At 34.9% G+C, this 24,106-nt stretch overlaps 1 protein-coding gene across 2 annotated transcripts in view; it reads left to right on the top strand.

Moving 5' to 3' along the window:
• Nucleotides 1–24,106, top strand: part of LOC129757124 (gustatory and pheromone receptor 33a-like) — a 242,248-nt gene that overhangs the window by 6,803 nt on the left and 211,339 nt on the right. Inside the window, exon 2 of one of the 2 annotated variants that reach the window (XM_055754250.1) lies at nt 13,111–13,272. In XM_055754250.1, coding sequence (XP_055610225.1) covers nt 13,111–13,272 — 162 coding nt within the window. Of the gene's footprint in view, nt 1–12,548; nt 13,273–24,106 lie in introns of those variants that run through there. The other variant, XM_055754248.1, reaches the window with a different exon arrangement.

The raw sequence follows: 24,106 nt of genomic DNA, 5'->3' as shown, positions 1-24,106 counted from the left end.
CGCAACTGTATTTGCAAAAAATATACATTAATCCCTGAAATATTATGTATGGAAATACTGTATTTGCCACTGTAACTGAATTTTTCTTAGTGTTTGTTCAGACTAAGTATGCATTACAACAAATGATGTCTTTGTGTTTCGCACTTTTATTTTCAAACACCTTTGGATTCTAATGAATGCAAATACCAAAGAGGCGCCAGATACGGTGAAAGATCCACAAAAATATTCCAAGCACTTGAGTCGCTTCCAGATGTCTTCTCTTTTTCGTGTTTCACATATTTTCTCTTAAAACATCCACAGTTTGAATTAGTTCTGCATCTCACCAACCTGAAAAAGATAGAAAATTTGATTAATATTTTCACTCATCTACCTTTCTGTTCAACAACAAAAAAAACAATCGAAATAAATTCATCAATCCGAAGGCTGGCCACAAATCACTTGCTTGCTGCTGCTCCAGGACGACATGTTGATCCGTTAAAAACCTATTCCCAAATAATTTTTTTTTCCACTAGCACTACATCATCACGCTGATGATGAACCACGTGTCGGTTTTGTATGATTTATTAATAACTTTGGCCGGACACCGAGCCAAAAACTCAACAAGTGAGTTGAACCGTTTTGTTTTGAATTATTATTTGGAAAGTTTTGAGAGGAGCTAAACCACCTCGGAACCCAGTGTAGTTTCTATGTAAATAGTTCAGGAAAAAAGAGACATTATTCCACAGCCATCAGTCATTTTAATGACCGATGTATTAGCCGGAAGCTCCCTTCCACGTCGATGTTATGAATGAGCCAATCCATTAGATGGGAGGATGGTTCGATGTTGGCCAGCTTGGTAGGTATCTTTATACTTCACCTACCGTGGCAGGAGCTGTTTGGTGTCACTTTTCATCGTTTGTTTGTCTGACTCCCATTCCCTTCGCAGTTCTATCGATCGAATAAACAAATTTATCGCGTAAATGTGTTATAAATTATTGAACAATTAATGGGAACTTGAACTTACTTAGGTTAATCAGAAGGCACATATATGAGTGACAGTTTTCTGTAATAAATTCTAAAACAACGAAATAAAAAACATTATTTTGAAAAATTAACAGCAGAAATTGAAATTGTCACACAGCAACGAAAAATTTGGTCAATTAAGCATATTCTTTACCTATTAAACATATCCATATACTCATTAGTTAGAGTATAATAATAGAATGCATACCTCATTCGGATAAGTGGTCGCAAGCATTTCTGTTTCGGACAATTTTTGTTGCATTTAGCTGCGGTTTTGGTTGAATATTTACTGCACTTACCACATTTGTTACGTTTGCTGCAAGTCTATTGGTGTACCGTACGAAGGTATTTGACAATTGCACAGGTATAACATCCTAGTATAAATCCATAGAATTCATTGGACCAACCACAAACCGGAGACCGTTCGCCCAAAAACCAATTCGATGATTGACAAGGTCTAGTCCAGTAACTACCGCAGCGTGTTGACAGCTATCGTTAAGCTTGTCATTGGAATGATGCAATACAGCTAACTACTCCACTGCTGGTGGCCCTGTTTGTTATTGGACAGTGGTTGAATATGACCAGAAACAACATGGTAGACCTCCTCCAACCTTTTTACCTCCCAAGCAGACTTTGGTGCTTGAAAGGATAGCAAACAGTAACCAGAATGAGTTCTCAGTGCCAAAATAATAGCATAATTTTGTATCGGAATTTTTCCGATGACAAGATAAGGTTTCATTTAAGCATCAATATGTCGAAAGATGATGCCAAACCCTTAACTATATGAAAGCACTATTTAGTTTAGATTTTTCCAAGATAACAAAACAAGGCATCATCAAGGTTTAATTATTTTTATCCAGTGGAAAAGTGTGATGGAAATGATATCTTTATTTGCTGTTTCATTTTCTGCGATAAAATAAAAGTTTATCAAAAAGATTAAATTTCGTTCGCACTGACAACAAAGAAAAACAATTTAGTTATAACCAGGATAGTGCGAGCGTTAATTGGTGTTGATTTTTCGGTAACATAAAAACTAGATATCGTTAAGGTATCATTCATTTGAATCTCTAATATTCATTTCAGCAAAACAAAAAAAAACAACCATTAAAACAATTTACATGCCATTTTTATTTTTTTTATATTTCAAAAAATCAATATTTTTTCATAAAAAATTATTTAAATTTAGTTAAAGCACAATAATATCAAAATTTGCATTTAATGCAATCTTTTAGATACCTTGTTTAGCCTTAGGAACTTTGAAAGCAGAACGATGTAAAATTTTGGCAGCTTATTATACCTAAAAGGCATTATTATGCTCTCAAACATCGTTTTGAAACGAAAGCTATACCAAGTATCATTAAGATTTCAGAATCGAGAAATCGAGTGGAGAAATCTACCCTTGGGAAAATCGAAGTATCCGTAGATGGAAAGTGAAACCCAAATTTTTGCATTGTACCACCTTCATTCGTGAAAAATGATACCAATTTGCACTTTCAAGGCATGATAGCAAAATTAAGTATAATTTTGTCAGGGAAGTCTATTCGGGCTGTTTCGATTAATTATTGAAGCTATAGACTGATACATGAAGTGATTGATTGTTTTAATCAAATCTATACATACAGTGAGCGAAATAAGAATAGCACCACTATGTGTTTTACTTGTAAAAATATGAATGTTTGAAAATCACCAAAATTTTCTTCTATAAATTGTATTGAATTGTTTAACGGATAAATCAAGCATAAGTTTTCTTTTTTTGGACGTTGCAATTGGCGTTGGGGACCAAAACTATGGGAAAAGGGTGCGAAATAAGAATAGGACCACTTGTGCTTTTCAACGAAAACAAGATTATTTCTAAAAAATTACCGTGTAAAAGAGAATAATAATGCTTCTACGAATTATTTGAATAGATAACTGTATTTTAAGGAGTTTTCTAGGATTTCAAAAATTTTCAAAGTATTAAAAGGGGGTTTTAAGAAATGCTCCTCTAGCTTTGAGGAATTTGATACTTGAGCTATAATATTTTATCAAACTGCTTTATTTCTTCATTATCATTCATTAGTATGATGCAAATTGACGAAACATAGATTTGAGGCTGAATTTGATTAAAAAAAAGGCTTCAAATTCAAAAATACTAATGTTTTTAAATAGTCAAACGCTATTTCTCTAGTTTCAAATCTTAGATGGCAGCACTATCTTGCAATTAAACCGAATTGATACCCATTTTTGTATATCTGGGATTAATTCAGGTGTGCTGGATGATTTTGGTCAAGAAATAAGTACTTGGTACCGTGTGACCGCCTTGAAAATTATAAGTTCACAATATCAAAAAATTAAAATTTCATCAAGTACCGATAAAAGTGAATTTCTTGGACCGATAATCAGAGTAATTTTGTACTTTTCGATGGAGCTTGATGAATCAGATAACTAGCAGTATTATTGATATGATTTGAAATTGAATCGGAAGTTGAGATGAGCAGGAATTTTGGCGGTAGTATATTCTTGTGCTGGTGATTTTTTTTGCAAATCCGGAAAAGATGTCTGCAGCGTGAACTCCAACAAAAGTGTGTTGGAAAACTACCTCGAAATGATGAATATGGGCCTCAATAAGCCTGAAAAATAAATAATGAGACTTAATTTGGTTTTAACGGCAAGACAGTGCTGCCATCTATGACTTGAAGCTGGAAAAAGTGATGTTTACTGAAAAAAAAATCTAAGTTTATGAATTCCAACCTGTTTTTTCCCGATTTAAAATAAACCAAAAATGTTTGATTCAGCATTTCACGTCATTTTAATGAAAAAAATAAGTAGTTTGGTGAAGAATTACAGCTCAAATATCAAATTCCTTAGTTCTAGAAGAGCATCTCTAAAAACACCAATTCAAAACCATTGAAAATCTTTGGAATTCTAGAAAACTCCTTAAAATGCAGTTATCTATTCAAATAATTTGTAGAAGCAATATTATTCACTTTTACACGGTAAATTTTTAGAAATAATCTTGTTTTTGTTGAAAAACACAAGTGGTTCTATTCTTATTTCGCACCCTTTTTCCATAGTTTTGGTCCTCAACGCCAATTGCAACGTCCAAAAAAAGTAAACTTATGCTTGATTTATCCGTTAAACAATTCAATACAATTTATAGAAGAAAATTTTGGTAATTTTCAAAAATTCATATTTTAACTAGCAAAACACATAGTGGTGCTATTCTTATTTCGCTCACTGTATATATAAAGCAATTTCTGTGGGTTTGTTTGATTGTTTGTTTGTTTGTCCTCTATAGACTCAGCCGACTTTAGAGCTAGGCAGCTGAAAATTGGCATGGATGCTCATTAGGACCTGGAATGATGAAAAATGTTTTCAGATTTTCGAATGACCCCTTCTGAAGGGGGTCGTCCATAGAAGACAAATATTGTTTTCGCGATATTGAATTTGTTTTTAGTCGTATTGAGATGAAAATTTGCACAAGAGGGTTTTGAGAGATGACCAATTGGTTTCAGGTATTAAATTCAGTGTAAGGGGTCGGCAAGAGGGGTCGTCCATATCAACTGTTTAATATTTTTGCGATATTGGCGTTATTATTTGTCGGATTCAGATGAAAATTCGCGCATAGGCATTTTGAGTGACGAGCAATCGATTCCAGGTATAAAATGCGGAATCAGGGGCCAGCCAAAGGGGTCGTCCATATAAACCCTTCGCTGTTTTTACAATATTAACGTTATTATGCATCGGATTCAGATGAAAATTTGTACACGAGAGTTTTGAGGGACGGGTAATCGATTTTTGGTAATGAATTCAGTAAAAGGGGCCGGCAAAAGGGGTCGTCCATATTACTTTTCAATATTTTTGTTATATTTACGTTATTATACATCGGATTATGATGAAAATTTGCACATTGGAGTTATTAAGGACAAACAAATAATTCCAATAATCCAAATCTTGGTCAGGGGTCGGCCAAAGGGGTCGTCCATATTAACTGTTCAATGTTTTCGCGATATTGACGTTATTATGCATCGGATTGAGATGAAAATTGGGACACGGGAGTTTCGAAGGATGAGCAATTGAATCCAAGCATCCAGTTTTGAGGCAGGGGATGGAAAAAGGGGTCGTCCATAATACCTGTTCACTGTTTTTACGATATTGACGTAATTATACTTTGAATTAAGATGAAAATTGGTACACGAAAGTTTTTATGGTTGGATAATCGATTTCAGGTATCAAATTTGGTGTAAGGGATCGGAGAAAGGGGTCATATCACCTGTTCGCTTTTTTTGCAATACTGTCGTTATTGTACATTGGGTTGCAATGAAAATCCACGCACGTGGGATTTAAAAGTAGGGCACCCGATTTCAGGTACCAAATTTTGTAAAAGGAGTCGGCCAAATTACCTGTTTACTGTTTTTTGTAATATTTACGTTACTATACACCGGATTGAGATGAAAATTAGCACACGAGAGATTTAAGGACAAACAATTGATTCCAATTATCCTAATTCGGGGCAGGGGTCAGCATAAGGGGCAGGGGTCGGCAATATCGGTGTAAAGGGTCTGCAAAAGGGGTCGTTCATTTTAACTTGTGGTTTAAAGATACGGGCGATTATATGGATGTAAAAACTAATACACGGAGTTTTTTTCAGGTGAGAATTTATCCATACTGTGGAATTTTCAGTTAAAAGTTCATGCATAGGATCGATGAGTTTGTGCAAAGTTATTTATTGAGAATTTTTGGTAATCAATTTTGGATAATTATGCAATGGAAAAGTGTCGTTCCCATGAACCAGTAACAGTTTTCGTGACATTTATGGATATTATACGGGTAAACGTACGAATTGAGGCACGGGTTTTGGAAAGAAACAGATACGTTGTCCATGGGGGTGGTTTTCCAACTTTTGAATAAGAATACTGTTAATGAAAAAGTACTTTTTGTTTACTTTAAAGAATATTTTACTTTGTTTGAAAAACATCATCTTATTTTATCACATTTTTATAATTGCTTGCGAAACGAAGTTCGTACGGGATCAGCTAGTTTAAGATAAATTAAAGCTCATTAGATGGATTTTATTCATTTAAAAAAAATATCATTATTATGAGACACAAATTTCTGAGCATCCGCGGTTTAAAAAACACGATTTAATACACTTAACAGTGGATTTGAGCCTTTCTTACAGATTTAAAACATATTTGTTTTGCGTGTTTTAATTTATAACGGTAGAATGTTTATAAAAATCACTTTTGCAAATGATTTTCGTTAGATGACGCTATCAAACGGAATAAACTATAGGGGATTAAAAAGGATTTCTGAGAAATTACACGATTTTTTATTACCATCGAAAAAAAAACAAAGATCAAATATATATGAAGTGAAGTTACTTTTCCAAAATGCTATACATAACAAATGTTCAAATGAATTCCCCCCAACGCAGTTTTCTGTGCAGCTCTGCTTTTTGTTGACGCCCGCCTCTTTTTCAAGCGTGCTAATAGCCTTTTTTTTATTATCACCAATTATATAATTAAATAATTGCTAGTCCTGCTGCTTCGAGGCGCCACTAGCTACTTTTTTTATGCCTTAATATTTATGATATGTATTTGTTAAAAAATTGTTTCAACTATTTTGTTTTTTTTCCCGTTTTTGAATAGGTTGTGTAGAAAAAAATGCATTCTACTGAGACTAAAATCATTTTAATTATGCAGCCCAGTTTGCAAAAACTTTACTAACTGGTTTAAAATTCTACACACAAATCTACGGACATCAACAGAACTCGTCAAGCTGAGTCGATAGGTACCTATAAAGGTATGTCTAAGACCAAGGCCGTGCGAACGGGGGGGGGGAGGGTTTGGGTTTAAGGGGTTTAACCCCCCCCTCATGGAGATTTTTTTTCAAGTTAAATTTTTAACCGTTGTATCTGAAAATTACTTGATCTTATCTCCTTTCGTAAGCTTGTGCGGCGTTTGAAACTGTGTCCAATCGATTTTCCGGAAATTTTCACATAAGGAAAGAATAATTTCAAAGATTTGGGTCATGTAGGGCGAAAGATATTGAACTTCTTCGCGGTTTGTACACTTTTTTCCCCATTGTGCAATGGATCACTGGAAAAAGCTAATTTTCCGAGTGGAATCGCCACTAGCGCTCAGAGCTGTCAAACCTCATTATCAAAGTAGCAAAGAAAACTCAGAAAAATCAAAAAAACATGGCACTGTGTTGTACTATAAGAACTCATGCGGACAAAAATCTCAATCTTCCAGAAAAAGTGAGATTCTTGAAATTGTTATACAAACCATCTCTGACCCGAAAAAAATCTCAGATATAAAATTTCACTTAATTCCGACCGACCATTCATACGTGATGGTGTCACAAAGAAAACGCCTCCAGTTTTGTATATATTTAAGATATTTTTGAAGTTATTGCTTAAAAACCTTAAGTGTCGGGTAGTAGACGAGTTCCCCCTATAATGTTTCAATTTTCGTAATGTTTGAATTTAATCAATTATAATTAGCTTTCTTAAAATTTGCAGTTGAGAGGAAAATCGGATTTTCGAATCGAAGAAAATTCAGGCTTGCAGTTTATTTAACACAAAAACGATTTTTGTACTATAAATCGAACGTTTCAATCCGTTTTTTTAAGGAATTTTTAGCCGATTACATCAACAGCCGAGTCAACAACAACAAGGAAACGTCAATTTTAAGGTAAACATCTTACAACAAATATTTTGTAATCAACCAAAACTAACTTTAAAATAAAATTTTAGTCCCTAAGTCAGATTCAAAATGTATCGAAACGTTTGGATAGATAAAACAAAAATCGTGTTTACTCTAAAATAGACTGCAAGTCGGAATATCCCCTGGAAAAAACACGATAGTCAGTTGATCCCCAAACAAAAAATAAAGAGAACATTTTTCACCAATTTGGAAACTTTTAGGAGTTGGATATTATTATTTCGGTAAAAATTAACTCCAAACAACTCCAAAACTTGAAAAATAAGATGCTGGACTATTTGAAAATTTATAACACTTGAAAATTTGCATTCTTAAGCAATGTGCTATAGAATTTTCAAATCTTTTGGATTTGACGATTTAAGGTGGATGTGAGTAGTCAATAAGGCTAAGTTAAGCAAATAAAAATCTTCCCCGGTTCTAATTTTCACACTTGCCTAGTTTCTGTCCGGAAGTTTATGAATCTTCGAAATTCATTTCATTTAGAAGAAAGATAAATTCTGTTTGTTCTAGATTATGAAGAAAGCTAAAATTGGGCATGAATGCTGATAAGAATCGGGAATGATGATTTTTTTTTGTTAAAAGTTTGAGCGTTATTGGAGAAGTCGTTCAAACAATATTTGTTGAGCGCATTTCTCACATTATATTCGTCAATGGGAGTTTAATGGAATGGTCGATCGAACACAACCAAAACGAATTTCAAAAATCCTGAAGTCTAAAAAGTTTCCATTTCGGTCAAAACGAAGGACATCGTTTTTGCAGACTTTTGAAACAAAATTTAGGTACCTGGGTATTGATTTACAAAAAAACGCAAAAAAAATCGTTCGGAGAATGTCACTTTTGGATTTTTTTTTTTGCAATGCAAATGAAATTCCAACTTATGGAGCTTACTGGCTAAGAAACATATCTCCAAAAATAGTTATTTTAAGTTCAGAATCTATACAACTTCAAACTTTTTAACCAGATTTACCCAAAACTTTTAAGTTAAGCTGGTTTTGCCCAGACTTGCCCGGATAATATCAGAAAATTCTAAAGGACTAGGTTCGGCAATCCGGCCCAATTGCCTGGATTTCGATAAAAAAAGCCAGGATTTTTCAGAATTCATTCACTTTATTTGCAAAATCTTATAAAAATCTCATTTTTTTTAATTTTGCATATTAAAACGATTTTTTTTTGTTTTGACTTATTAATAATGAATGGTTTTGGATGCTAAAAATACGATTCGAAATCTGCTGTTGTGTTTCTTTCAAAAAAAATTATTGAAGTGCTTTTCTTTTGAGTAGTTTCCGAACAAAACTAAAATTTTCTTAGTATTACCCGGATTATAAGTTGAACATTTTGCAATCAAATGCTCGGATATTGTTTTTGGTTTTTGGATAGAATTCTCTGGATTAAACTGTCTATACGAGAGGAAAAAATTTTGATAACCTTAATTTCTCTCGTAACTTTGTTTTGTTAATTTTCCAGCATTATTAAAGAATGTTATTTTACTCAGGGAAAATCATGTTCTTCGATATGACTGCAAAAGTTTTGACATATTCAAAACAACTAAACATTTAACAATGAAATATTCCAATATAAAATCTTCTGTTTATATTTTTAATATAACTCCAAGAAATGTCTATAGTTTTACGTTATATTTTAAGACAACCAATTGCTTTTTTTTTTTAAATGATAAGAATGTATTGAGTTAGTTTGAGAATAATATTAACTTTGTGATTCCATTAGAACTTCATCAATGTAAAAATCCAATTGGAAAATTAGAAAACGGTTAATAATCTCTACTTTTCACTTTCATGCTAAGATGCTAAAAAACTAAACGAAGTTTATGGTGAAACAAGGTTTACTTTGTAGAACTCAAACTCATAATTTGATCCAACACTCAGTACCAGAGGTGAGAAACAGATATTTAATTCAATAACACATTCGAACACAAGCTTCGAAAATACAAATTTTAGTTTCGAGAAAAATATGATCCAAGATTCAAAACAGAGAGAAAGAATACGATTAAGATTTGCGAAGATTTTTTCATTTCATTTCTGATCTTGAATTAACCCTCCAAAGCCGTTCGGGTCAATATGACCCGACGCGCACATTTCAAACATCTTTATCATCATTCCAATATACTGATGAACTGGTAGTTTTGACATACATAGTATGTTCTATGAAAATAATGATCAAATTAACGCCAAAAAACTAAAATTTGAGTTTTTAAAATCGGTTCATTGAGAAATGAAATACAGCTAAGCAAAGCCAAAACTGGATGTCGTTTTTTTTAAGTAAGACTTTTTTCTACCAGAAGATCTGTCATAGCGGTAAAAACTTTCATTGGACCCCAACATATCTATACATTGTCGGATAGATGGATTCTTGACAATTTCAAACATCAATGAAATAGTTAAATACAGAAAAGCTGTCAGAAGTTATGAGTATTTTGAAAATAAAATTGATTTTTCGGACTTTTAACTTTCTGAATCAGTTTCTGAAAACCTGGTAATACATATCGACTTTATTTTGAAATGTTGAGTAATTAGAATAAATAACCTACACAATGAATGTAATATCATCAAAATCGGTTAACATTTACAGCCAGGAGAACGAAATCAAATTACAACGCATATTTCCCCGAAACGGATATTTAGCGAACGGCTTTGGAAGGTTAAGGATCACAATAAGAAAATAAAGATTCCGTAACACTTTGATTTGAAATTGCTGTGAGTTAAAATTCAATTAATATTTTAAAATTTCTAATTTCATATGTACAGTGGTGAAACATTCATTGCTTGATAAATATGATTAAATTAAACTTTAATTAAAAGGTGGATGGAATATGGAAATTTGCTAAAAAAAAAAAGATAAATATATGCAGCATTAAAAAATGCGCGAAATTTGATACCATGCGAAGAATGGTATGGAAACACTGCAAGTTGTGATGTGCCATGCCTGAAAATTTCGATTGTATGATGAACATTTCTAACATGAATCATGTGAAAAATGAAAGATGATTGAATAAAAATTGCTTAAAATGACGAAACATTTCAACAAAACGTTCTTTGGGTACTCATTTTGGGGTTGATAGAAGAAGAACATATCAGTGTGTAGGATCCTTTGTAAAGGATGAAAATAATGTAAAACGGAAGGAAATTCACTTATAAGTTTATCCCAGAAGATATTAGCTTTCAACTTCCGCTTCAAATTGATCTCTTCGAATTTTTGTGACCCTGGAGGTAGGCACTACCATTAACATTTGTTTGAATATAATTGGGTGACGAAAAATGTTAAAACGGGCAATTGGAATGAACAAAAGAAAAAAATTGAAGGAAGCCTGACCTTTATGGGTTAAATTGCTGTAAAATATTTGCGAAGCGAAAAACAACTGATCCACGTTCAAGATTTTTTTTTGTCTTAGTTAGTGACACTTTACACCTATGAGGCTATTCGTGTCATGAGTACGATCAAGATTATGTAAGTTGTTGAGCTCCACTTAACATAAAATGACAGAGAAATTACGAAAATAATCTAAAAACTGTCTCGATTCACCTCATTCTACAGTACCATCCCAGTTTCATGAACAAAGTTAATTATTTACTTTTTTTCTGCTTAAATATCTACCTGTTTATTATTTTTGCAAAATTCTAAGGCTCAACAAAGTTTGCCGGTTTAGCTAGTTTTACATTAAAAAAAATCCATTTTGACAAATAAATTAATTGTACTATGAGCAAGGGTATTACATACCTATTGTTTTCACTCACTGTACTTGACGCATATAAATAGATCTATCGAATCCAAAATATTGCTGACACTACCAAATTTTATTTCATAAACTGTTGCGTAATCTATTTAAAACACTACCAAGTTTTACTGACTCGTTATTGTTAATTGTTATTTCTAGCAAGCTGGCACCCCGGTCAGAAACTGATGACATGTGTCAGAATATCTAAAGGTGCCCCACTTTGGCCAACCCTGTTCGTAGGAAGAAGCATTAAAAAACCACGCGTTAAAAAATTGCATTTTCAACCCGACTGTGGGTTAGACTTAAATTATTGTATTCGGTTTTCTCGAAAATTATTTAAAATAAGTGCGTTAAGCTGAAGTAAGTTGTCTTAAAACCTAAAAGAAGGTAAATTTATCAAAATATTTATTTGGATAGGCCGCCTGGAGGAATCCTCGTAATACCTAAAAAGAAAAGTAAGGTTAGAAAACACCGGAAGTTGAAACCTGAAAAGAAAGAAAAGGTTGATATTAAAACAGTTAATAATTTAAACAATGGTTAAACAAAATTAATTAATTAGGTCACAATAGCCCGTAGCTAGCAGAAAACAAGGTCGAACTTAAAGCAGGAAGAGCGTTCGAACGTAAAAGGAAACTGATAAGTAAAATTATAGAAAACTAATCATTAAACAAAAGCTAATAATTGACCCTTTCCAGTTTTGAAGTCCAATTCAATAAAATTGGATTCGTTATCGAAACGGTCGCCTTATTTTACGCTCCCTCGCCGCAACAGTTAATGAATGGAACATTTGGAATATTTTTGCGTTATCAAACGCTTGCCAAATTCAAATTCAAAGAGATGAAACAAGCAACAAAAGATTTCAATGACTTATTTCTTGTGTTTACATTTTCATTGATTTTTTTTTTCGGATTCCGTTAAAACTATCACGGCACGTTTACTTTTCACTCAAAACTCTAAACCGACTACCTGTAAGCAGCTGACGTTCGTTGCCTTGCCAAATTGTTTACCAGTGCCAATCGCGAGCTCCAACAATTAGCATCAACAACGGGACGGGACATTTCCGCTGCCGCTTATTTCCGTCACGTGCAAACGACTCAGCTGTGGTTTAAAGAAACACAGCGACTGGGTTCATTCTTTTAATCTCTGGAGCCACCTCACTTGTTGTTGATGTTGAATTGAGCAAACAGTAGAAATAAGCACGAGTGAAACTGTGATGAAGTGGTTTTCGGTGCACAACGTTTACGGAACGCTCCGGCCTTTGGCCCATCTAACGACGTTTTCCGGCGTCGGTTACGCACTGTATGGCTCCGCCCCTTTCGTGACCGGTCAACTTTGGCTGGCCATCCCCTATCTCGGCTGTTTCGTATCGTTTTACACCTACGTCAGTTATGTGGTTATTTATGTGCAACAGTTCGATACCCTCACAAACTCAATCATAATTGGAACCGGGGAGCAAATTTTCGCACTTTCCTTATTTGTGATTGTTTTGCTATCAATTGTGTTGAGTGCTGTGTTTAAATCGAAAGTTTACGACTTACTACGACTGTTGCACGAAATCGATTTATCGTTGCTGGACATCCGTACCCGGATAGATCACCAAAAATGTCATCGAATCGTTTTGATTGCCGTATTGGTCACCTTGTTTGTTTTGATTACGATAACTCTTACCAGCTTCTGGACGTATACAATATTGGCGCCGGACTTTTATTTCGACTTCGAAACCGTGCTGTGCTATCTGGCACAAACTAACATTAACGCCACCATCATGGTCCAGGGAACGATTATGGCGTGGATTGCTCGAGAACGATACAGCGCTCTGAATGCTTGCTTTAGGTGAGTACATGTCGTTTCAATTTACTTCAGGGATTTTTGAGGCTGGCCACTCAAATTATAAACACATAATTTCAAGGACAACACTTTTATACTTTGGATTTCTTTCAAATTCCACTTGAAGGTAGATGTTGATCAGGCATTTAGAATTCTGTTTAATGCTACTCAAATAACATGACATTTTTGAATCACTTACGCCGATTCCTCAACTTTTTTCTTAATATATACTCTATATATTCTCTAAAGTGTGATACGGAAATTATTTACACGGTTGTTCTACCCCTGCCCTTACTCGCAAGACGATCCCATATTGATAGGACTCACAAAGGATGTGGGACTGTTAAGCGAGTAAAGGCGGTATACATACCGTGCAAGAAAAAAAAACGCAAGAAAACGTGTTATTTAAGGGAAAATCATTTCGAAAAAAATATACAGTACCGTTCATAATTGTAAATTGGAAGCAAGCGCACTGTCACTTCGACTTTGAACTTCCATAACTTTTTACTCTGATGATATTTTTTATCAATTTTTTTGCGTTAAATAGATCAACTATCACACTATTATAACACAAAATTTGAGCTATCTGGAGTTTATGTGGCCTGAGAAACAGTAATTCTACGAAAATCGGACTTTTTGAACTTTTCTCATTCAAACTGCAATATCTCTGAAACTAGGAAACTTTTGAAACTAGGAAACGCATGAACTTTGAAGTGCGATTTCTATAGAATTTTGGACGAATGTTTCCATACGAAAATCATATTCTCTGTTCAACAACCAGTAAATCTATTTCAACCGAAAAATCACAACAATATCGCGAGATTCTGATTTCAAAACACAAATGGATCATTTGTTTCATTTTTTCTTTTCTTCATTGCTTTTGTCAGAACTTTTTTGTCTGATTGGTGGAGGAAACGATATTGTTCTCATGAATCGTCCAAAATTCTATAGAAATCGCATTTCAAGATTCATGCCTGAAATATTGAACCTCGCGTAACTTTTGATCTCATCAATAGAATCTTTCGAAAACTTCAGACATGCTAGCTTGATATCTCAACAATCACTGTACAAAATTTCAATAAAAAATGTTGCGTAGTTTCAGAGATATTGCAGTTTGAATGAGAAAAGTCCAAAAAGTCCGATTTTCGTAGAATTACTGTTTCTCAGGCCACAAAAACTCCAGAAAGCTCAAATTTTGTGTTATAATAGTGTGATAGTTGATCTATCTAACGCAAAAAAATTGATCAAAAAATATCATCAGAGTAAAAAGCTATGGAAGTGCAAAGTGGAAGTGGCAGTGCGCTTGCTTATAATTTCTATACACTTATGAACGGTACTGTACTTATGGCTTAATCCTTCAAAAACTTGGAATTCGAGACAACGATCAGGAGCTTAGAACCCAAGAAATCAGACCTGAAACAAAAAACTTGAGAAAACAAAAATTATACAAGACACCTGAGGAATGAGGTCTAAGACCTGAAACCTGGGACCGGAGACATCAGAACTTAAACATGAGGTATGAAGCCTACAAAACAAAAACAGAGACTTGAGACCTGAGCCCTGACACATGAGAGCTGAGCGAGACCTGGAACCTGAGACATAAAATTTAAAATGATACATGAGACATGAGACATGAGACTTGACACATGAGACATGAGACATGAGACATCAGATATGAGACATGAGACATAAGACATGGGATCAGAGAAGTGTAACTTGAGACGTGAAAAGTTTGAGATATCAAAATGACCCATAAGAAGTAAGAAGTAGTAAGTGAGACGTTAAAAGTGAGACTTCGAACGTAAAAAGTGAGACTTGAGAAGGCAGGCGTAAATAGTGAGACGTGAAAAATAAAAAGTGAGGCTTCCTCCAGGTACAGTAGCTTGTACATATATGTAACTCTAGGGGCAACAAAAGTCGATCTAACGAAAAGGCAAGTGTTTTGAAATTTGAAATTTGATCCACAAACTTTGAAATGTCAGAATAAGTAGGGCTAGGTGGGGTAATTATGAACAAAATTACTCAATTTTTCATACTCAATTCATCAGCTCAAACAAGTGTCTCTTTAATGTTGAAACTATGGAAAGTAACCCAAAATGAATGACTTATTCCCTTCTGCATTTTAAGAATTTTTTTCTAATTTTTAAGTTGCAGCTTGTGGGTGTAAAACGCTTGTTCATAATTACCCCGTTTGTTCATAATAACCCTCTTGTATATGGGGTAATTATGAACACTGTAACGATTCTTGTTATGTGATGACTTTTGATATTTTCTTCATTCCTAGATTGAAACTACATCAAAACAGTGCATTGTAGTGAGATTTGTTGATTTTTTAAGTTTACTGGTGAGAAGTTATAGGTTATTTTCAGTTTTACATAGCTGGAAGGCATTTTTTCATATAATCACAGATCTTCAATTCTTAAAAAAATATGAAGTCATGTTTTAGGCTTATTTTCAAGATTTGGATGGTTTTCGTGATTTTGAAGAAAAAAAGTGAATTTTAATCATAAACCAATGCTGAGAAAACGCGTATTCATAATTGCCCTGAGTCTTGAAAAGTATGTGGTGAATATAAACACTTCTTTGTACGTGGGTGGAAAAAATTTTCAACATAAAACCATATCTTACCACATGGGGCATCAATTACCAAACGTAAAAATTCTAAAAACAACATTTTATCTCCATTCACATTGACGAGGGAGTCAAATGATAAGACACGTCTCAAAACGATTTTCGTTTCTCAGAGACATACATTTAGTTAATAACTGTAACTACAAAATTTATACAGTTAGGTTTGCATGTTATAACTGTAACTTATCAATAGTATGACAGACTATCACATTTAATCAGTGTTGAGACCCTACTTTGACCCTAACGGCGCTTACGGTGTTCATATGCACTTGTTCCCCTTGTTGTTGTTGTCTTGTTGTTCATAATTACCTCACTTAGCCCTAATAGAAAACATTATTTAAGACATAGTTTGGGATAACAATAACCTTCAATACATCTCCACAATCGAATAAACAATTTAAAATCTAATTTCCAATTAAAAAAAATAAAGATCAGGTTTGCTCAAGAAATCCTGAAAAAATGGTTTGTTTTTAACATGAAATTCATAAAAATTTAAAAAAAAAATCATTCTATACAAGTATAATTGGTGCGAAAATGTTGAACGTCAATAAGGTTTCAAGTAACTTTAAAGCTCAGACTCATTTCAGCGGTAAGCGATAAAGTTTGAGGACTTTTTTGGTAAATCATTTTAAGATTTAGAATTGGTAAAGCATGGATCACTACAAATCTGGTTGCACTATTTATTTTACCATAGTGCTCCTAGTTGTCGGATCTGGAATGTTTTGGCAGCACTTTGTAGAGGAATGTTTCTTCTACCAGTGCTGAAAATTTCATTACGATTCGTTTTGTTTCGAGAAAGTTACACGTGATGGAAGCCGCGAGATGAAAATAAATTTTGAACAACCACGTCAAAAACCCGACGTGGTCGGGTTCAAAAATCGCGAAATCGTTAAAAATGGTCAAATCAACCGTATGTAGCGTTCTCAAACGGGTCTCAAATGGGTCTGTGAAAAAACTGTCAAGAAAGTCATTATCTGAAGCACCTCATATTGATATTTCAAGATATTTCTTGATGAAGTTTCTTTTCGAAAAATAATGGATCCAACTTGAGGCGTCACAACGCGCCACTTTCCTTATTGTTTTTATACATTTCTCAATTAAAAGATTGTTATGATGGAAAGCGAAAAGCGACGATCTTTTTTTTAGTGCGATTTAGTGATTTTGGTGGCATGTTGGTTTGAATTGGATTTCTTTAAATTTATTTGAACCAGATTTTTTTTATTATTTAGCACAAGACAATAGATAAGATAAAGATAAAGATAGATAACATATCATCAAAAATAACTTACAAATTGATAGAAGAAAATCTCCACACCTCCCTTATGCGCTTACGTAATTAGTGAACGGCCCTTTACTACAAGATGAAGAAAATGACTGAAATAGTATATTCTAATTTTGCGTGCATGTTGAAAACGGTTGGCGTTGAATAAAACTATTAAAAAACATTTTTTAAGATAGTTTGGAAACGAAGTAAATATTTGTTAGTTAACTTTTTTTTTTAATTGTTTGAGTAGAGCCAGCAGAAATAGTAGTAGCTAGTTAGAAATGGAGAGTAGGAAATTTGGAATCATGATTTTTTGTAAACCTGAACATTAGTTTTAAATAAACTAAAAAAAAAATCACAATAAAAATATAAACAGCAATAACTTTTTTGTTTTAAGTCCTATCGTGTTGCAGTTTTCAGGTTAAAATGCTTGTCTTGATCAAGATTTTTAAAATCAACACTTTTGAGCTATCGATTTGTTAAGAAAAACATTTAATAAAAACCAGATTTTTCAGCTTTTTCAGCACACAATCTTTCAGAATCCCGATCACAATTGAATTTCGGTGCGACCCCTTCCCGTTAACAAACTTGGCTGAATATTAACATATGGCCTTCTGTTAATTCCCTTTGATCATCAAATTCTTTTTTTGCAAGTGTTTCGATTTTGAACAAGCTATTTATTAAGTCGAATTTTATTGAGGATATTTTTATTTAATATTCTTAATTGTGGTTTTTAATAAGGATTGGATTGTTAATAGCTCTACACACGATGATACTTTTTTTTTTGTTTCGATTATAGTCGTTTTACCATCTTTATGGCATTCGCGACTTTATCAACGGTGCAGTTGGCGGATCGTTATTGAAAAACTTATCCGGTACAACTGTGTTCGATGTTTGCTCTTGGGCTAGAACTCGCGGACATCGGCTCAGGAGACAACAGACTTGCCAACTGAGCTATATCAAAAGCCCACACGATGATACCAACAACATACTTTGTTGAGCGAAGTTTGAGTGCACAAAAATTTGCATCTTTTGAAGGCATCGGCATTTAAAAAGTTCCACGCTAGGTACACAATTTGGTCAGTTGATTAAAAAATGTATGGACAGCATAATTTTTAATAGGAAATGGCTTGCTGGTTTTAAATTTTGATGCAAATTCAGTTAGTTTTGTACTTGCAGTCTTTAAGCCAAATAAAATAGAAAAAATTGAAATATATAAATTTAGTGAAAAATTTAGAACCCAGTATTTTTTTATAAATCAAATCATTGAAAAGTGGACTTTTTCAAAGTTCCCTTTTGCGGAAGCTCTAAACATGATTTTTTTTTAAGTTGGCTTCATACAAAAGAGTGTCCTGTACACCCTGATCTATCATTTGAAGGATGAGCCCCCAGATTCCCAGACATTATGCCATTTTAGTCTGTACTGTAGACCTTTTTGTACCCTTATCAATTTACAGTGACTTACTTACTTAACTTAATGATCCCGCGCCGATCCTCCGGTGCATAGGGCCGTGGTAAAAGACCTCCATTGTTGACGATCCGGAGCCAGCGTCTTCACCTGGTCCCAGACAAGATTCTCGTCAACAGTTCGGATTTCAGCGGCTAGGCTTCGCCGCCACGAGTTTCTGGGCCTGCCTCTTCTTTGATGACCTTCTGGATTCCAACTTAGCGCCTCTCTGCAAATCTCGTTTTCATCTTTTCGCAGCGTGGGCCCAATCCATCTCCACTTACGTTCCCGAATCTCGATTTCTAGCGCCCTTTGATGACACCGGCGATGTAGTTCCTCATTCGAGATCCAGTTGGCAGGCCACCAAGCGCGGATGATATTCCGCAGGCAGCGGTTTACAAATACTTGCAGTTTTCGCGTCGTCACCGCATATGTGCACCAAGTTTCGCACCCGTACAGCAATACGGATTTGACATTTGAGTTGAAGATTCGAATTTTTATTCGTAGAGAGATCTGGCGTGACCGACAGATGTTTCGGAGACTCGCAAACGCAAATCGGGCCTTTCTGATCCGGGTTTCGATGTCTTTCCTGGTACCACCATCAGGCGTTATCTGGCTACCAAGATACTGGAAGCAATCCACTCCAATTTACAGTGAGCGAAACAAAAATAAAACCAATATCTGTTTTATTTGTTGTAAAATGAATGATTGACAAAATTGTCATGTACAATTTGTTTTTAACTCCTCAACCGATAACTCGAATTAATTTTTTTTTATCGAACCACTAGACGAAACGGATCAAAAATGTGAAATAAGGTGGGAAATTTAAATTGTACCAGTTATGAATTTCTATACAATAAGATGATTTAACAAATTTCACGAATTTCAAGTGAATAACCCGCTAAAATGCATAACTGCAATTTATAGTGTTTTCAAGATATTTTAAGATATTTTTTTCCACTCAAGAATTTGACACTCAAAAATCGATGGAAATTTAAAGACTTCGATTTTTGCAGTTCACCATTCTTTTCCCAGTTTCAAATCGTAGATGACAGAACTTTCTTGCGGTGTGCATTTCCAACATAGTTTTATTGAAGTTCACGCTGGAGAAAGTTTTTCTGAATTGGAGAAAAAAAAACTCACAAGCACAAGTAAATACCACCACTTACAATTCTGCTCATCTCAACTTCCGAGTGAATTACAGATAATTTCTTCTGTACTGGTAGTCATCTGTTGCATCGTATTTTATGCCAAAATATATTATTATTCCGATTATACTGGTCCAAAAAAATCACTTTCAGTTAGCTTGAATTTTTATAAAAGAATTAATATTTGTTTATTTGTTTATTTGTATAAAAAATTCGAATGGGGACGTAGAGCTGCAAATGCTGGTTTCTTAATCCTCGGGGTCGTACACTGAGAGGGACAGCCTCCAGCAGCGTGGGTGAGTATATTCTCGATGTCAGAAGGTCAGCCACAACCAGAGCTCGAGTAGCGTTCCTAGGAACTTGAAGCGTGTCCAAGTCTATAAGACGGCAACGATTTTCGTAGCTTGGCAGACGAAACGGATCGTACCAATTCAAATGACGTAGTGCATACCGTAGGAAGCGCCGCTGGATAGCCTCGATTCGTTCAGCTCCGTTCTGATAGACGGGGCACCAGACAGCTGATGCGTACTCGAGAATGGAACGAACTATGCAGCAATAAAGACTTTTAAGGCAGTTCACGTCTTTGAAGTCTTTGGCCATGTCTTTGAAGTCTTTGGCCATGCGAAACAGGAATCCAAGGTTTCTAGAAGCTTTGTCAATAACATAGTTCGTGTGAGTCTTGAACTCCAGTCATTGATCGAGGATGACTCCTAGATCGTAGATGTGTTCTACTCGGTTGATGGTTTCGCTTCCAAGGATGTACTCCGCACGAAGAGTGTGCCCGCTTACGGGAAAATGATATAACCGAGCATTTGCTGCGGTTCAACGGCAGGCGGTTAATGTCGCACCAGTGAGCAAATACGGAAAATTGCTTCTGTAAAAAGTCGATATCGTCTTGGTTGTTTATGGCGTGAAAAAGTTTCAGGTGATCAGCATAAGCAAGTTTTGTGCCTTCAAGGAGCGAGAGTGCGTCATTGAAGTAGATTACGAAAATTATCGGTCCTAAATGGCTTCGTTGGGGTACTCCTGAGGGGGCAGGGAATTGCCTGGAAAAGGATTCACCAGTTCGAACGGATAATTTCCGTCCCGTTAGATAACTCCGGAACCAATCCAGTAGAGATCCACAGAATCCTAAGCGTCCGAGCTTTGCGATTACAATATCATGGTTCACCTTGTCGAACGCAGCTGAGAGATCAGTGTATAGCGTCAATTTGGGTCTTCCTGGCAAAGCAGTCTTGAACGAAAGATGTGAAGCTCAGTAAGTTGGTAGTTGTGGATCGTTTAGGCATGAATCCATGCTGGTCGTTGGAAATGTGAGGTTTGCAAAACGAGAAAACAGAATCCATAACGACCAGTTCAAAGAGTTTGGATATAGCGCATAGAGCTGATATCCCACGGTAGTTGCTAACATCTCTCTTGTCCCCTTTTTTATGGACAGGAAACATATGAGCTTCCTTCCACAGTGAGGGAATAATTGCGTTATCCAGCGATGATTGAAAAATATATTTGATGGGAGTCAGCAAAAGTGGCATAAAACGCTTCAAAAAAGTTGCTGGTATACCGTCCGGGTCCGTTGAGGTAGAATTTTTCAACTTTGCTGTTGCTTTCAAGATTGCTGCATCTTCAATTAGGAATCCATTCAAAGATGAACCCGGAGGTAAAATATTCCGGACAGCCCTGGCTAGTTGCTCTGAAGAAATGCCCTCGGTGGTAAAGACGCTTGAGAATTTCCCGGCGAAGAGCTCACAAATTTCGGGATCGGAAGCAGCTGTGTTGTTGTCCAGAAACATGTGGGACGGAAGCCCTGTTTCTTTCCGCTGATTTTTTACGTGATTCCAAATTTTTTTCGGACTGGTCTTGAAGTTTCGCTGCAGCCGATTAAGATAATTCTGGTAGCAGCACTTACTGGTCTTTTTATAAGTCGAGTTCAGTTTGCGGTATTCATTCTGAGCGTAGAGCGACTTTTGCTTGTTATAGTTACGAAGGGCACGTTTTTTAGCTGTCCGACGGAGTCCGTAGATTAGCACCTACGCTACGTTTCGGCACATGGCGATTGATGGTGTAATTAACGATATTCGTAAATTTGTCTGCAGCTGCGTTGGGATCAGAAAGATCGAGCTCGACTTCCCATTCTATGGATTCCAGAACGCGCAATATAGCTTAGGAATCCATATTCTTGAAATCGTTATAGTAACACGTTTTCTCAATGGGAGAATATAACCTTGCGGCACCGAGTGAGACCACTAGAGCTGGGTGATGTAGGACGTCTGTATTTCAAATTCGCAAGTACCACAAGAAAATCTCATGGAACCCCTACAAGCATCGCCTAAAAAACCAGTTATCCGATCAAATTGTTCGTTAAGCATTATATCTCATTAGTACATAGTAAACATTACGAGAAAACATGATTTTGCATAAAGACAAACCCCGTTCGTTTTTGGCAACATTCGGTTTTGGTAACATTCAATTTTCGCACATGAAAACAAAACCACATAAAATTTCGCAAATTACAAAGTTCTCAAAAATTACAAAGTTTCATAAAATTAAAAAAAAAATCAAACAGAAGACTTAAAGTGGTTTATAAAAAAAAAACTAAAAAATTATTAAGAATGTCAAAAATATCAAATATGACAAAAAAAACAAAAGGGCTTTTGATATAGCTCAGTTGCCAAATCAGTTGCTTCCAGAGACGATGTCCGTGAGTTCGAGTCCAAGAGTAAACATCGATCACAGTTGAACCGGATAAGATTTTCAATGAAGTCGCGAATGACATAAAGATGTAAAAACGACTATAATCGAAACAAAAAAAGCAAAAACCATCATGATAAAGAAAACAAGAAATATGCTAAATAACTCTAAAACAAATGAAATAAATAAAAAAAAAACTGAAAATAATCGGAAATTGTCTTGAAAATTAAGTCCATGATGATAACAATAGTTTTTTCTAGTAATAAGTGAAAATGTACGGGCGTATTGCTGAAGTCGAACGGGGTTTGTGCCTACATTTTTATTTTGCCGCAATTTATTGTGTGCTTCTGCTGACCCTTCTTGACCAATTGGTGGTAGTGAAGTAGCTCAGTTGAGGAAATCTTGGCGTTGGTGAAGAAAACCTGTGAAGAGTATTTTGAGCATTTCTTGTACTTTTCTGGTTCAACCTGGTAACCAAGATCCCAAAAAAAATGTAAATATTGATCTGTTGATTCGATTTGATTGTCTATTAAAAATATCTAGGATGTTGATTTTTTTTATCGCTCTGTTATGTAAATATAAACGTTTGTCTGCCTGTGTTTCTGTTCCCTAAAGAGTCAAAATCTGTTGAAACAATCGATGTGAAAATTGATATACATATGAGATTTTTTGAGGTTGGTTATGTCTTCCATAATACTTTTATACTGCCCCGACTTCAAAGATATGATATAGATGTAACCCTAGCTAGCAGGATTCACACTTAAGAGTAACGCGTCTAAGGAACAGTGATTGGATATGGGACGGGAAACCGTCAGAATAGGTAGAAATCTTTGGGAATATGCGAAAAATCACAACCTTTGGTTAGAAGTTCATTTTTATTCACATCGACATGTAGGTATCCTATTTTGTATTGCAGTAAACTTTCGTCATCAACTTTAACTTATGACATCTAAGTTTGGAAACGTCACTCGTATTTGAGTAACGTTTTGAAGACGGTTTTCAAAATACCTTAAACCCAATAACATTCGGAACATCACAATTACATCTTAAACCCAATTACATCGGTTGATACACAAGGTACACTCAGGTTTCTCAAACTAAGAACGTACACCAAAGCACAAAAAATTTAAGCAGGAATGGAAAAAAAAATATAACAAGTCGACATTCAAAAAGAATGGTTTTCAATAAAAGCAACACTTCAGCGACTCCTAAACAAAAGATAATCCTTGAATCGATGCAATGTTTAGGAAAAAGGCATACATAAGTGTAATCGAATCATTATTTTTTTATGCCTTGGATTAAGCTTTCCAGAAACATGATTATTTTTTGATAAAAGGCGTTACAATTCCCCACATTGAATCTTTAATCAAAACAATAATAAACTATTGAGGTACTGGATTTTTGAAATTATGATTTTTATTCGATTTTACTCTTCCAGTTTTACAGTTACTACTCAAACTGACCGGACAGAAATCGGAAAACAGAATTACCAATCATGGCCATTTGAATTTTCACAACTTTTTTTGGTATATGACGGTTATTTAAAACTGAATTTTACGAGGAGTTTTTAATATCTTCAACAGCACCTTCGCTCTTTTTACCCGTTCTTGTTTCTGCCTAACCGTAAGGTCTTGAACCTTTTGGATCTTGTAGGGCTTGGTC

This window comes from Uranotaenia lowii, chromosome 3 (genome assembly GCF_029784155.1).
Source record: "Uranotaenia lowii strain MFRU-FL chromosome 3, ASM2978415v1, whole genome shotgun sequence".
NCBI lineage: Eukaryota > Metazoa > Arthropoda > Insecta > Diptera > Culicidae > Uranotaenia > Uranotaenia lowii.
Note: the sequence above shows the minus strand (reverse complement) of the source record. Positions and strands in the feature narration are given on the sequence as shown.